This window comes from Lissotriton helveticus, chromosome 2_1, assembly GCF_964261635.1.
Source record: "Lissotriton helveticus chromosome 2_1, aLisHel1.1, whole genome shotgun sequence".
In the NCBI taxonomy this organism is placed as follows: Eukaryota; Metazoa; Chordata; class Amphibia; order Caudata; family Salamandridae; genus Lissotriton; species Lissotriton helveticus.
Genome location: NC_136059.1, coordinates 697779586 through 697795320, shown reverse-complemented (window position 1 = coordinate 697795320; position 15735 = coordinate 697779586). Strand labels below are relative to the sequence as shown.

Below are 15735 nucleotides of genomic sequence, written 5' to 3'. Positions count from 1 at the left end.
AGGTTACGAAGTGCTTGTGCGCCCATTGGAAGAGGAGTGAGCTGAGTGTAGTCTAAAGCAATCTCCTGTAGAGGCAGACAATGGTATTAAGCTCTGTGGGAAGTAATTAGGATGGCAAGATTTAAGCTTTCCAAATGAATTACAAAGGTAATTTCATGATATGAAATGCCATAAATTAAAGTTGTCTTTTGTATTCACGCACCTGAAGAGTATGCCAACCTTCAGAGGATGGAGTCAGTGAGGCCTACCGCAGTGTGCAGAGGCACAGTATGCAGCAGGATAGCCTAATTGGTGGCAAGCAGGAAGAAAACAATGGAATCTGCATAGGAGATGGGTGACTCCTCAACTAGGCCTGTGAGAAGTCTACCTAGAGGATAAGTTGTTACAACACAGTGCCTTAGCTGCAGACCATGTAGTGGTGTTCCAGTCGTCAACACAAACACAGGCTGAGAGGGAGCCTCCCAGGTGATTTCCTGGCCCACCCACTACAACAGGCACCGGATCTAGCACCAACCCCAGGCTAGTGAAACCCAGACACAGGCCAGAGGGAGGGTCCCCTAACCTGGAATCACCAAGCATTGGTGATTCCAGGTCAGGGCAGAGTGTAGGTCAGAAGCTTGTGGTGGCACCCACCGTCAAATCATTGGGGTCAGTTCGCCAGGCAGGAGAACAGCTCCCCTTAGGGCCACGGTCCCAAAAAGAGGCTCACATGGCCAGGCTAGTGATCATGCCCAAAACAGGCCGAAGGGAGTGAAAGTTCCATGCAAGACCGAATTCAGATAGCGAGTTTAGTAGGAGGATCACGGGTCAAACAAGGCCTGGTGTTAATATGAAGCTTTCCTCATCTATTGTACTTCTTGCGTCTTTCCTCTCCACCACTTTCGGTCCAGGTCAGTATTTCATCTTCTCATTTAGTCCTCTGTGCACCTTTCTCGCTCAGATTATTCTCTCTGCATAGAAGGCCTTCCTTTCACTTTTGTACAGACTTTTTCCTTTTATTGCACTGATCATGTTTTTGCACTCAAAAATGTTCCTCCACCGTTTTTGCTTTTCTGTTTTTTCTTTTGCCTTTTCTCCACTTCTGTTCTCTGCTAAATTCTGAGGTCTTCTGACTTGGCCTTTGCTTGCCCTAACAAATCTGCAATTCCTGCTCTACGTGCTGTTTTGTCCCTCTCTGCAAGTTGTTCCTTCACCCCTTTCTTTGGCTGTCTTTTTCTATCTGCTTAACTTGCGTAAGCGCTTTCTGCTCTCCCTGGTTTGTGTCTCCTCTCATCCTTCCTCTCTAACCCTTAACCCTTATTAGGTAATGCGCTTGCTTGTTTTAGAAGTCTTGCCATTTGCACTACTTGAGTGATCTCTATACTTACCTTTTTGGCATTCGCTTTTATCCTTGCTCTTCCTCACTTGTTTTTCACATGTTTTTCCTCTTCTTTCTCTGCCCCCCCCCCCCCCCCCCCACTTCTCCACAGCCCTGCACTCCTGATTTTACTTCTATGCCATTTATCTTCGCCAGTTACTGTTCTCCTGGATTTCCCCATAGAAGCAACTCCAGCTTTCTGCTTCTTACCTTTAGCACCAGGATGCCCATTGTGGAAAAATTACAAATATCTACACTTGCTCGCCATTACTTTCACACTGCCTCTGCCCAGCTAGCCTTTTCACTTTCTGACAAGTTCCCCAATAGATTTAGCTCTTGATAATTTAGCCTTGGTCCTGCTGCAGGTCTAGCTTTATTTTTCAATTTTTTTTCTCCTATATGTGTAACGGTTATGCTCTGCCTGTTTGCCCCTCTGTCAGCACTTCTTGCACCCCTCATTACCTTTCAGCCCATCTTTTTTGTGCCTATTTCTCACTCTTATTTTCTCAATCTATTGTTGGTGCCCCCACCCCTTTTGCCAATTTCCTCACTGCTGATCCCACTGCTGTTCTCAAGAGCGATGTCGGGCGAAGTGACTAGTGGTGGTGGAGAGGTATGATTAGAATAAAGAGTGTGTAAAAACTGGAATAAAGCTCCTTTGGGAGGTTGAACTTAAATATCCTACAAGGGTAACAGAAGCCCCTTTTTTAGATTTGCCTTCCCAAGCGCTAGTACATACGCTCTTGCTTGCGAGAGATTGTTTTCTACTATTGGCTTTGAACCATTTGTTGGCTTCATTGTCACTCTTATTTGCTGCCTTGCAATTGGCCCGCGTATGCTGGTTTCCCTTCATGCGTGTTGAGGAAGCATGGTCCAAGTACTGATTGCTTCATCTGTAGTAGGGTCCTTCCACTGCTGCCGATGTGATTGAAGTACTATTTTCAAATTCAGTCCTGTTGCTTCTCCACCCCCACACTCTCCGTTGTCTGTTGCATCTTTCCTTCCACCCTCAGAAAAAAAACATGCTGACATAATTAATTGATAATGCATACTGTTGAACATGGCAGGCTCTTGTTAGCTCATCTTCAGAGCCTGTTCTCAGTGGGTAGCAGTACATTTTCCTGAGTTGGTTCTTTCGCGTGGATAAGATTGGTTTGTCAACCTTTGTGTTTGGAAATTGTCTGACTCCTCAAACTACAGGAGGGAATAGTCCTTAGAGGACACTTAACCCCACCCACTCTTGATCAGGATATTCAGGTTTCTTTGCCAAATAACTGCTGGCATGTTTACACATTGTTGCCTTCTGAATTGAATGCTCCCATCTGAAAAATAAGACGTGAGTATAGGGCAGCAGTGAAAAGTTTGCAATTAATATATTCAGTTCAGTGGATAACAATTCATGCTATTGCAAATGTCTCCTTAACACCTTCCGTGTGGCGCACGTTCAGCGGACGTCGCGTGCACTACCTCGGTAGTGCTGCGCACGTCCGCTGAACGTTCCGGCCCCGCCCGCGCAATAGAACGTTCTGCACCAGCGCAGCACGTTCAGCGCAGCGGAGGGGTTAATGGTAGTAATGTATTCCATGTAGTCATTAATGTGGCCCCTGCTGCTCTTATTGGTAACAAGTATTGGCAAACCCAATTGGTCTCGCCTATGCAAGAGCTGTTTACTTTGCCAGTGTGTTTTAGCCTTGTATGTACATCAGCCTGGCTGCTGTTTAGCATGGCTAAAAGTTAGTGGCGTAGAGGAAAATGTTGTGGAGTCTTAGAGTGGCATGGCGAATAGTGGAGAAGTGTTGTGGAGTGTCAGTGTTGTGAATGGAAGTGGCATGGAGTGGAGTCTCTTAGCGTGGAGCAGAGTGAGTGGCGTAGAGTGGTGCATAGTAGAGTACAGTGGCGTAGATTGCAGTAGTGTGGAATAGTGGCTCAGAGTTCAGTTGGAGTGTGCAGTGCTTTAGAGTGGAGTCCAGAGGCGCAGAGAGCATTGGCGCTGGTTGAAGTGGCTTAGGGTAGATTGAAGTGGCACTGAGTAGTGGGATGCAGGGTAGAGTGAAGTGGAATAGAGTAGAGTGGTGTAGAGTAATGGTTTAGAGTGCAGTGGCATAGAGTGCACTTGTGCAGAGTAAGATAGAGTGGCGTATGGTTGATTGGCGTAGAGTGCAGGCGAGTAAAGTGAAATGGTACAGAGTAGAGTGCATAGGCATTGTGTTGCAGAGTGGCCTAGACTGGAGTGGCGTGGAGTGCGGTGTCGAAGAGTGCACTGCTGTAGAGTATATTTGCATAGATTAGTGTGGTACACAGTAGAGCAGTGGCCTTGAAGGTGGTAGTGAAGACTGGAGTAGTGCATTGGTGTAGTGAAGTGGTGTGAAGTGCAGTGCTTCAAAGTAGGGCAGTGGTGTGGAGTGGCTTAGAGTTGAATAGGCATAGTGTGATAGCACATTTTCCTTAGACAAAATCTTTTCAATCTAAATCACCATTACATTTGCACAGACATACAGTTTCACGGATAAAAGTATACTGTGCACATATGATGTGTGAAAACGTCATTACCTAGTGTATGGGTTTGTTTTGATCTTTTTAAATTAGTTGTTTCCAACACTCTCTTTAGAATTCCCAAAAATTTGGGCTTTCCTATTTCTGAAATATCTACACAGTTCATTTACAGACATTTACATTTTGTTGTGTGCTTGAAAAACAAAAAACATCGTACACCCTTACTCGAGCACTCCCAGAAGCCAGCATGATGGTCACATATCCCCTCACTTTGAACCAAGCTCTCTGGCAAAGAGTGACATTTGCCCTCTGTGTTTGAATGCACAGCAAATGTGACCAGATGAGAACAAGATTTAAAGTTCTGTTAACAGAAATCGAGCACTGGTGGACTAATACAGTAAATAGGAGTTGGGCTGGGGAAGGGGCGAGCTCAAGCTGGACAGCCTAACACAAATAGAGCCAGTAAATAGAAAGCAAGCAAATGTGAGCAACAAACCACAACACGAATGGTAAGCAATGGGTGTAATGCATTCCCAGGGAAGCTTTCTGAATGTTACCAAGATGTAGTTGTGGTAGGCTTCGACCCAAAAGTGCTTCCATTGAATGTGGCACTGCTGTGGTCCTAGTGATTGGGTGGAACACCTCAAGATGTTGCTGGCAGAATCAAATATCTAGCTTTTGATCAATGTTCTTTAACATTCCTAAAGTAATATTGTGACGCACTGTAATTGTTAATTGCAGTTAGAAGAAAAGCAAAAAACTCTCCATTAACTTACTGTTTTCATTTTAGATTGTTCATGAGGAAGTGCTACAGGAGTACCGGAAGATCAAGCGGGTTTGTATAATTTACTATAGCAACACTTATTTTAGCACGTCAGTCTTAGAGAAGCAGTTTTATACGGGCATTGTGTTCTTGATCTGAATATACTTTAATTGTTGGGTACGTACAATTAAAAGGAAAAAAAAAGATCTTATCTGTTCCTCCCAGTTCCCAGCAACACCATAATCGTCAAACGCTAGAAATGATTTCTACAAGTCCCCAGTGGACCACCTTCATTCCTGAAGCCTACCAGAAGAGACTCCAAAAACATAAAAAAGCCCAATATATTGTCAACCTCCAAACCTCCCTCTGATTTTTTTTTTCTTCAATGATTTAAAGGTCCTGGAATGGGGAAGTTAACACAAGTTCTTTAACTTATGCTTGCAGCGACTGCTATATTTTCTTGCCAGACATTTCTTCTGTTGGCTTATAGTTTAGTGCCTGTACCGGTTATTCTTCTGGTGCTTATGGTATATGGCTGCTGATCACTGGAGTCACCTGCCCAAGAGATTGATATGACAGCATGGATGTTGGCAAATCTGTTAGATGTGGGCTGGGACATCGCATCCTGGGATTTAGAAGTCTTTTGTTGAGAGGAAGTAGTTTTTTAGGTCTCGGAACTGCGAACAGATTGCGAAGCAATCTGTCGTTCCGAGACTCTATTGTAATCATTCTCGCTTTTACGACGTCAAGGGAGACAGGAGACAAGCGAGGTGCACGCGCAACCTTGGAACTGGGATCAGGTCGCGCGCGCTTCCTGTCTCCCATGGCTCCTGAGAAGCAGACTCACACGCACGCATACAGAACCCCCCTCCCCCGCCGCGCATACACGCACGCACACACAGAGCCCCCCCCCCACCTACCTCGTCTCGGCGTGTCTTCGCGCTCAGCACTGGGCAGACTTCCTGCACAAGGACGGGCAGGTGCACAGTCTACAGGCCCCCAACAAGTTACCAAGTGCCTAAGGGGGGGCACCCTCTCTCAACCGAACACACCAGGCTTGCCTCAGTCGCGTCGCGTGCCGCCCCTGCCTCTCACGCGGCCATACGTGCGCGCTCTCCTCGCCCTGTAACTAGAGCTTCTCGCCCTCAGCTCATGATGGTAGCGCGTGCCAGTGCTCGCACGCAGCCGCCGTCCACGGCTGCGCGCGCGCCCCCGCAACTAGTGAACGGAGCAAGTGAATTAACCAAAATGTATTTATTGTTCAACCTTAAAATACAGTAGTTAACAGAGGATTACATTACTGTTTATTCACAGTACCTTTGCTGCTTTTGGTACCACCTTTCCCCTTTGGAGGCATGTCCGCAGCCTACAGCGTGCACTGGTGCCCGCATCCACAGATTCACTCATTCGAGGGACTTCAACAGCATAGACATAAATGAAGGGCGAGCAAGCTGCGCGCAGCTCTTTAGACGCTGAAATGTCTGCCGTTGTTAGAACAAGCGGGGAATCTCCATGTACGAGAAAGCAGAATACAAGTTTTGCTCATTCAGACCTTTTCATATACAGATATAATTTAAACATGTATAATAATGGGCTAACTGTTCTATAAACTCCGTGAATATTTATACTTTTGAAATTTAAAAAATCTACATAATTATAAAAAGGAAATAATAAAAGTGAATTAAATATTACAATTAAGTATTTATGTAAATAAACCATTTTTTTCTCTGCAATTCCTGTCGTAAATATAGCAATTTAATTTTCCAATATGGCCGCTTCTTGTCGTGACAGCTGAAGGCTTCTTGGAAGCTGGAATCTCTAGTCTATTGCAATCATTTCTCACGCGCACGGCGCCAGTGACAACCGGGATGAGCAGGAACACACCCATTACGTGTGCACTAGCACCTCACGGGCCAATGCACACGCATGCACGCACTTGGGTCTGTGTGTGTGTGTGTGGTGGGAGGCTGAGAGGACCGCTGGCCCCATGCCATACACTGGCAGGGAGGCGCAGGGTGGACAGGAACACACCCATTACCTGTGCACTGGCACCTCACGGGCCAATGCACACGCACGCACTTGTGTGTGTGTGTGTGTGTGTGTGTGGTGGGAGGCTGAGAGGACCGTTGGCCTCATGTCATAGACTGGCAGGGAGGTGCGGGGTGGACAGGAACACACCCATTACCTGTGCACTAGCACCTCACAAGTGCACGTACATGGGTGTGCATGTGTGTGTGTGGGGGGGGGGCTGATAGGACCACTGCCCTCTGGTGAAGAGACTGGCGGATGCTGCAGGACCCAGGTGAGGGCAAGGAGGTGCCACACAACCACACAACCACACACACACACAACCATACACACAACCACACACACATACACACCACCACACACATAACCACAAACACGACACACACAACCACACACACACAAACACAACACACACAACACACACACAACACACACACACAACCACAACCACACACACAACCACACACAACGCCACACCTTCAGTGCACACTTTCACCAAACACAGACCATCAGTCATCAATGCACGCTTTCACCGGGCGCATACACCACCAGCCATCAGTGCACGCTTTCACCAAGCACACACACACCACCAGCTGTCAGTGCACGCATTCATCAGACACACACCACCAGCCGTCACTGCACGCTTTCATCAGGCACACACACCACCAGCCATCAGTGCACGCTTCCACCCGGCACACACACCACCAGCTCGCAGTGAACACTTCCACCAGGCACACACACCACCCGCCATCAGTGCACAATTTCTACAGACACACACACACACTACCAGCCATCAGTGCACACATCAATTGTTAACGCATCCACAATTAACCATGTAGCAATAGCAGTATGGCACACTTTACTTTTAAAAATATTAATATAAAGCGCAGCATGCCGCCATTGCTACACACATTTTTTTGGCGTACAATTTATAGACTTTTGTTGCAGGTGGTGTTGCACTATTTAGCAATGCCAATAGCTCAAACTTAACTAACCCGAGACCTATTGCATTGTAAATGCTTGTTAATGTATGTTGTGGGAGATGTCATTATGACATTTTGTGAAATAAGATCTGCTTCATTTTAAAATGTGCAATGGTAAAAATGAATCTACCTGCGTGTTTTTAAAATTGTTTAAAATAACTCCTCTTTAGTCAATGTTTCCCTTTTGCTAAATGTTCACCCCACTCCTTTTGAACCTATTTGCACGTGTTTCAATAGTTGTTATTCCGGTGACAACCTGTAAATCTGGATGTCCTACCCAAGTATCGTGATTTTAAAATGGTATATTCTTGTGACATTTTCAGAATGGTACCTGCTTTGACATAGTTTTTTTATGAATGTCTTGTTTATTTTACCTGTAGTGTCCGCAATTTTAACCATTTTTTTTATTTTTTTACAGTCTAGCCCAAACTACAATGAAGAGAAATACAGATGTGAATATCTGCACAGCAAACTGGCGCACATTAAAAGACTAATAAGTGAATTTGACCAACGGCAGGCAGAGCCATGGCACTAGTACTCTGCTGAGACCATAAGATGTGAATAAACTTAATGTTATTTATTTAAAAATTCCAAATGCTTTCCTTAAAGATACGAAAAGTTAAACTTTTGTAATCCAGGAGTTTGGTCATGGCAACCTGAGTTACTATTTTCTTTTGCTTTCCTGCATATTTGAAGCTGCTTTTTTTGGTCCTTTATTTCCTTTTTTTCTTCAGACTAGTTTGTCCTCGAATTATTTGAGGCACTGGGGATCCAGTGTCCTTTGAGTTTGTATTCATTTAAAGAAACTAAATGAAATGCTCTGGGACAAAGTCTGTTTTCTGACCTTTGATACTCATGTTAACCTTTTGCCTTAAATGGTATAAGGCGTTAAGAAATTTGCACAAAATACAAAAAAACATTGTTTTGGGGGCTAAGGGGACGGAATGGTGTATACAAATCTGAACACCATGCAGTCTTATGTGGAACTGTAACCTATCCCTGCAAGTTTAAACCCCCCACTGCAGTGATTGCCTTAAGGTGTTTGCGTATGTACACTTGGTGTGGTTAATAATTAACTGCACTACTTCTCACTTAAGTCAATCAGTGGGAAGCACACTGTGGCCTACCAGCTTCTCAAAGAGTGCCTGTCTGCGTGCATGGGTTGTGTGGGTGTGAGCATACATGAAGAAAAGCTGCTACTCCTTTGTAGGCCGAACGCTCAGGTTTAACCAACTGATGAGTGTTAAATTAGGGGTATTCGTAAAAGAATTTGCTACTTCTCATGTGGAGGAAAAAGCATTTCCATTTCAACTGTCAGCTTTACTAACATTGGTTGGGGGGTGGGAAAGGGAGGGGGAAAGTTGATACTTATATAAAAAGTAAACAGATCTATAGTTTTGGGACAAAATTAAAATAAATGACCGTGTAGGTATCCTATTTATATACTGCTATAAAGTATTTTTGAAGAGATATGCAAAGAAGCTATTGCCTACATAAAATGTATATTTAAAGATGTTTCTCCTGGGTACCAGGAATATAACAAAGAGCAGATGTATTTATAGAGAATACTGTGATCATCCAACAGCACAAACTTTCATTTCATGCAATTTATCTGTTTACTTTCATATTATATATAAATATATATACTATCAGTTATTTTATCAAGTGGGAACATAAGTTATTTGGTCAAAAGTAAGGAGTTGAATTTTTCTGGACTAAAATTCTGCTTCCTTATATAATTATTTTTGTCTTATTTGTCTTCTCAAAGTGCTGCCAATTGTAAAGGGAAGCATTATGTTTACAGAGCTGATTATTGGAATGTTTGCCAAAACTTTGGTAGTATTTTTAATAAATTCTGCTTCCATCATCGTAGATTGTTTTATAAAATCACTGTAAACCAGAAAATGTTCTAAATCTAAGGAAGCCGGCATAAAATTTCTTCGGCGCTCTATTGTAGATTATATTTTGAGGCACTGTGTTTTCTTTACAGCCAAAACTGCCAGTCCATAAAGATGTATTTGCACATAAAATCTGTATCTTAAATGAACAGTACTTGAGCAGTCTTTGTAGATTAGATCTGTTGGAAAATTAACAGAATTTACGTTAAATATATATGAAGGAATTATTCGTTTTAAAGGTGACTTTGAAATGGGATTTGAATGCTACACTAAAATCGGAATGGAGATTCCCCCAAAACCCACTGTTGTGTAGCTCTCCAGTTACCTTTTTGTAGCTAGTTACACACGAAATATAGCAGGTCTTTATATTGCAACTTCTGTAAGCTTAGAAGTACATCTGGTACAAGTAGCTTAGACAGGATTTAACATTTGAGTTTACCAATTGCCTTATATGCGTCACAGCCTCATTTTGTGTTTTAAGGAAAGGTATGCACGGCTTAGTATGTGGAAGTGGCCTATAACTGGCAATAAAAGGAAAACATGACTGCATTGGTTACATGAATGCACACTGGGTGGGACCATTAATTTATATTGTGCCTCCAGCTAACCATGCACTATATTGAATGTGAAACTTGCTGGGGTATTTATTGGCTATGTACAGACTGGTCTTAGCTGAAGACACCATCCTATAAGTGGATGGCATTTTCTGGTTTACAGGCTGGGTGCATTCGTTATAACTGGAGATGGCCTTACTGTCTCGAGGTCCATCGCTGCACATTTTTGGTAGAACTGATGAACTACTGTAAAGCCTTAACTGATTTGGCTTGTCCTTAACCTTGTGCATTTCTCAGGTGTTGCAAATTCTATCAGCCTGTTATGTAAAGTAGAGCTGCAAGTCAACATATCTTCTGCTATCCCCAAATCTACATTCCTGTTGAACAAATATTGTAATGGCCTGTGGCTATCAGGTCACTGAGTGTTGTACTGCTCACCACTTAATTGGCAATTTTTTTCTGAAAGCAAGTGAATTTTTGCAATGGAGGTAAAACAGCATCAGTATTACTACTATGCAGATATCTTTGTTACAATTGCTAAGGAATCATGTTAGGGAAACCTTGTCTGGTTTTAAAATCATTGGCACATAGTGTAACATGTAATCCCATTTTCTCACATTTGTCGTAGAGCGGATCTTGTTAATAATTTAAGGCCAACTTTCGTGGCATGTAAGAATTGTTTGAAATGCTTGTGTAAAATGTGTCAGCAACCATTTCCCTCACTAATCAGACCTGTTAAATAGACATTACAGCATGTATGGGCAGTCAAACCATGCAGTATTCTCTTAAATGTCCTACTTCAAACTTCACTTTTTTCCAAAACATACTTTTCTATTCTGCAAAGTAGCATATTGTTCTGTTTTGCAACATGTATATTTTGAAATTTGGAAACCAATGCTTAAATGTACTTTTTGAGATAATGTATGCTTGGCATCTCAAAGTAAATGCCACATTGGATAGCCAGTTAAAAAGAAGCTAAGCTTAAATTCACTCATTCCATTTCAACATTTCAAGTTGCCACTACAATTTTCCAAAATCTATTGTACCACATCAATTTATTTTCATCCTTCCGATGATATAAATGTTAACTCCTGCCATGTAGGCCTGGCACTTGCCTTTGCTACTGTCTCTGCACATGTGATACAAAATCCACTACTTGTATGCACAATGGGCATAGCTGAAGCCAGCACTTTAAAAGAAACATTCTGTGGAAGGATATCGGCCAGGAATCGGGATTTCTTTAACAGCATTGGAACTGTTAACATGAAGTGACAATATGGTTGTAATCCTTCCATAGTTCTAAGTGTTAAACCATTTCTCATTTGTTCCATTCAAACTGTATTGTTCGGATTCAACAAGGTTAAATGCCACGGGGGCATTTTGTTATCTGATGAAATTTGAGCCATTGTTGCCCCATGTGTTCTATACCAATTTCAGTTGTTATTAAAAAGTTAACTTTGCAAATCTGACACGTTGTTTTTTTCATTAATCTTGATGTGGGGTCTTTTACATATTCAGTAGCTGCCACTAAAGGCATCAGAAATTGATCATGTCTGTTAGGTACCAAAGACCTGTTGAAAAGCTATTCAGCTTTACTAGAAGGCCAAGTGCATTTACTCAGGAATTCTTGTGGATGATTGGCTGTAATATATGTACATGTTTGTAAAGCCCTAACTCAGCTAAAACGCAGCAGAGCTCTGTACAAGGTCAAAGCCGCAGGGTTATCCAATATTATCTGTGCTGAGAGCTACTTACATTCAATGAAACGCATTTTGAGCTACTAATATTATTAGTGTTGTATAATTTCAATTTTTTTAATGTATCATAATTCAACTAAGCAACATATTTCTAATTTAATGACCTGGGCTGCACACAGGTGAGCTACTCACTTAGCTGGACAGCTACAGTAGCTCACGATCTATCAGTCGGAGATTCCCGGTCAAAGGCAAGGATACAGCCAACAAATTATTGCAGTTGTAGGGGGTTTGTTGACTCTTTGCATCATGTTGTAGTGTTCTTTAACGAGGTGTCTAACTCATTTCTGAATTGCAGCAAGGTTGTGGTGAAATGATTGATATGGGGGCGTTCTTGATCCTAGTTTATAAAAATGGCTGTTGCATTTTTTTTTTGTTTCAGTCTGTACACATCTTTATTTCCAGTATGATAGTGTCCGGACTGCAAGAGCTACCAGAGATGGCGAGCTTGTCAGCCAGATAGGCAGGTATTAAGGTTGTAGGGAACCATCATGATGGGGATGATATCCTGTTTTTTCGTGCCCTGGATGAGATGCTGCAGCTTGTAGATGCCTTGTGTTGTCTGGGAGACCATGGCGTAGAGTGTTAACACTAGCCAGATATAACGGTATTCAGCTTGAGCAGCAGTTCTGATGTAGGGCTCTGGGAGGAAGGGTTTCAGTTTCTTTAGTAGACCGAGCTGGTACCTCCTATTTAGCAGTAGTTATGAATTTAAGGTCTCCTATTAAAGGACCATTTAGGCAGGTGTAGTAAATGAGTCGAATAATCCAGGAATAGTAGGTACTGGTTTAATGGAAACAGCACAGTACTCTCTTCTTCAAGTCCCAGCAGAAATCTGCCAGTACAAACATATTCACAGATAAACAATTCTAAAAGGAATCTTCAGTCTCTTGCATGTGCACAGAACTGAAGAACATCAGATTAAAAGGGAAATATACTTTAGATAACTTTAAAAGAGAAATGGTATTAATAAGTATGAATAGAAAATGCAACACATTTCCCTCCTTAAGAAATTCAATGGCATAAAGGATTACATTTAGAAACACGTCTGACATTCCAGATCTTACCATCTTGCGTAACAACACTGTTACGATTTACTTTTACAATTTTAATTGGTTTACCAAATTTGATTTCACCTTTAGAGACAAAACCTGGTTTGCGAATTTTCACCCATTCACCACATTTAAACATAGGTATCTTTACCTTCATCCGAACATCATAATCACTCTTGATCTTGTCTTGCTTCATTTCAACTTTATGGGCTACATCAGTAACATCAAGTATAACATGAGGAATAGTACTCTTTTTAAACCACCAGGGACACAATTTAGATGTGGGATCTCTACCTCTTAACAACCGGAAAGGGAAAATCTCAGTAGTCGAATGAGGTGTTATCCGATATAACCAAAGTCTCTCCCTTAACCTTTCTCTCCACAAGCTACCAAAAGTCAGAGCCCAAAGAATATCTTGTTTGAGAACCCTGTTGTACCTCTCAACTTGTCCGTTCCCTTGTGGTTTATACAATGCCGTGGTGATATGTTTGATACCACAATCTTTAAAAAAATCCAACATTTCAGAAGATTTGAACTGTACACCATTATCAGAAATCATCATTTCAGTATAACCTTCTCTAGCAAACAGCTCTTTCAAAAACAAAATCACATTTCCTGAATTGGGATGAGAAATGAGCTTGACCTCTGGCCATTTAGAATGGTAGTCAACCACCACAACAGCAAACCTGCATTCCGCTGGTAAAAAATTGAAAGGACCAGAAATGTAAATACCCAACTTTTGCCATGGATACTCCGGCCACTTGACAGGTATCAAAGGGGCCGGACTACATTTACAAGCCTTGGCACTTTCTATACAATCTGGGCATTCTCTCACAAACCTATCCAACCCCGGCCACCAAAAATTTGATCTAATCAACCTCTTCATGAACGACATACCCATGTGACACTCATGACTGAGTTTCAAAATAAAATCACGGATCCCAAGAGGCGGAATACACTTTCCAGATCTAAAAACTAAATCACCCTCAGAAACTATCTCTTCTGTAATATTTAAAAATGGTATGAGATCAGTAGATACCTCACATTTGGGAGGCCAACCCTTCTTGACATAATCCCTCACTTGACATAGTAAAGTGTCCTCACTCCTACTTCTCCTCCACACTTCTTCAGATATCAATTTAAAATGTTCAGAAACCGACTCAGTAATACTAACTACGACCTCTTCATCCCCTGGTTCATCAACTCCGTCACATGGCAGTCTGGACAAACAGTCCGCAGTTACATTCAATTTTCCTGGAACATAATCAATGTCGAAATTATACTCCTGGACACGTGACATAAGTCTGGCTATGCGAGCAGTAGCTCTAACTCCTCCACCTGGCGACAAAATATTCACCAAAGGTTTATGGTCAGTTCTTAACATGAACCTTGTACCCCAAATATAATTCCGAAAATGTTCTACCGCCCATACACAACCTAAAAGTTCCTTCTCGATGACAGCACATCCTCTCTCAGTGGCAGTGAGAGTGCAGGAAGCAAATGCCACATTCCATTCTTCCTTTCCTGAACGTTGTGACAAAACACAACCCAAACCGTAAAGACTAGCATCTACTGTCAATAAACACAATTTATCTAAACAGAAAGGTCTGAGAGTAGGCGCAGTTACCATATCGGCTTTTATACTATCAAAAGCACTTTGCTGTCTACTACCCCATACAAATTCCACATTCTTCCTAGCAAGTTCTCTAATGGGTTCCATCTTAGAAGCGAAGTCTTTGATGAACTTGCTGTAGTACTCACAAAGACCTGAAAATGACAGCAATTTATCTTTACTATCCGGTGCAGGTGCTTTTAGAATAGCATCAACTAACGATTTCTTTGGAGACACACCATCTTTTGAATTTGTGTGCCCTAAGTATTCTATAGTCTTCTGAAACAATTTGCACTTTTTACTCTTAATCGTGAAACCAGAGTCACTTAACACTTTACATACACTTCTTAAATGTTCATAATGAATATCATTGTTCTTTGAAAAAATGAGACTGTCATCTTGAAAGCACTTAACGTAATTTCCCATTCCCCTGAAAAGATGAAACATTGACTTTTGAAAAACGGATGCTGCGTAAGCTAATCCAAACGGCATCCACTTAAACTGGTACAAACCTTGAGGGGTAATAAAAGCCGTTAGATGTCTAGATTCCATTGTCAATTCAATTTGATGATATGCCGATCTAAGATCGAGAGTTGAAAACACTGTTCGAGAAGGGTTCATCGAGAAGGGTTAGACCTTGCACAAGAAACTTCCTTTTTCTTGAAATTACCAACATTACGATCACTATTCCTTCTTCTTTCGTCCCTGCACGCTTTAGAGAAATTACCAAATCTCCCACATTTGCTACATTCTTTACCAATTGCAGGACAGAATTTAAGAGGCAACATGACTATTACTACCACATCTGTAACATACAATTTGATTTCTTTCAAAGTTCTTATTGGGTTGAAAATTGTTTTTCATATTGCTTATGGCACACACATCACTAGACTTGTCATTTTTTCCACCTTTAGTGTTCTCTTCAATAGTTTTCATCCATTTATTGGATTGTTCAAATGCCTTAGCCATAGATATACTTTCTTTTAACGTAGGATTCCCCAAAATCCATAACTGCTCTTGTGTTTTTTTCACATTTGACATTTACTATAATTTCGTCCCTGATCATTTCATCTGTAATTTCTCCAAAATTACATGAAATAACTAACGACCTTAAAGCAGTTAAAAAGTCATCAAAAGTTTCAGAATCTTTTTGCGCTCTAGTGTAGAATTTATAACGATTTAGGGCAATGCTAGTAGTGGGTTTAAATCTTGTTTCAACACGTGACATGGCTTCATCAAAA

General features: G+C 41.8%; 1 protein-coding gene across 1 annotated transcript in view; it reads left to right on the top strand.

Annotated features, from left to right (window-relative positions):
- ELL2 (elongation factor for RNA polymerase II 2) overlaps nt 1-11543 on the top strand; it is a 291164-nt gene extending 279621 nt beyond the window's left edge. The window contains exons 11-12 of the mRNA XM_078675403.1: nt 4641-4685; nt 8043-11543. Coding sequence (XP_078531529.1) covers nt 4641-4685; nt 8043-8159 — 162 coding nt within the window. The 3' untranslated portion in view covers nt 8160-11543. The remainder of the gene's footprint in view (nt 1-4640; nt 4686-8042) is intronic.
- The last annotated feature ends 4192 nt before the right edge of the window (nt 11544-15735 follow it).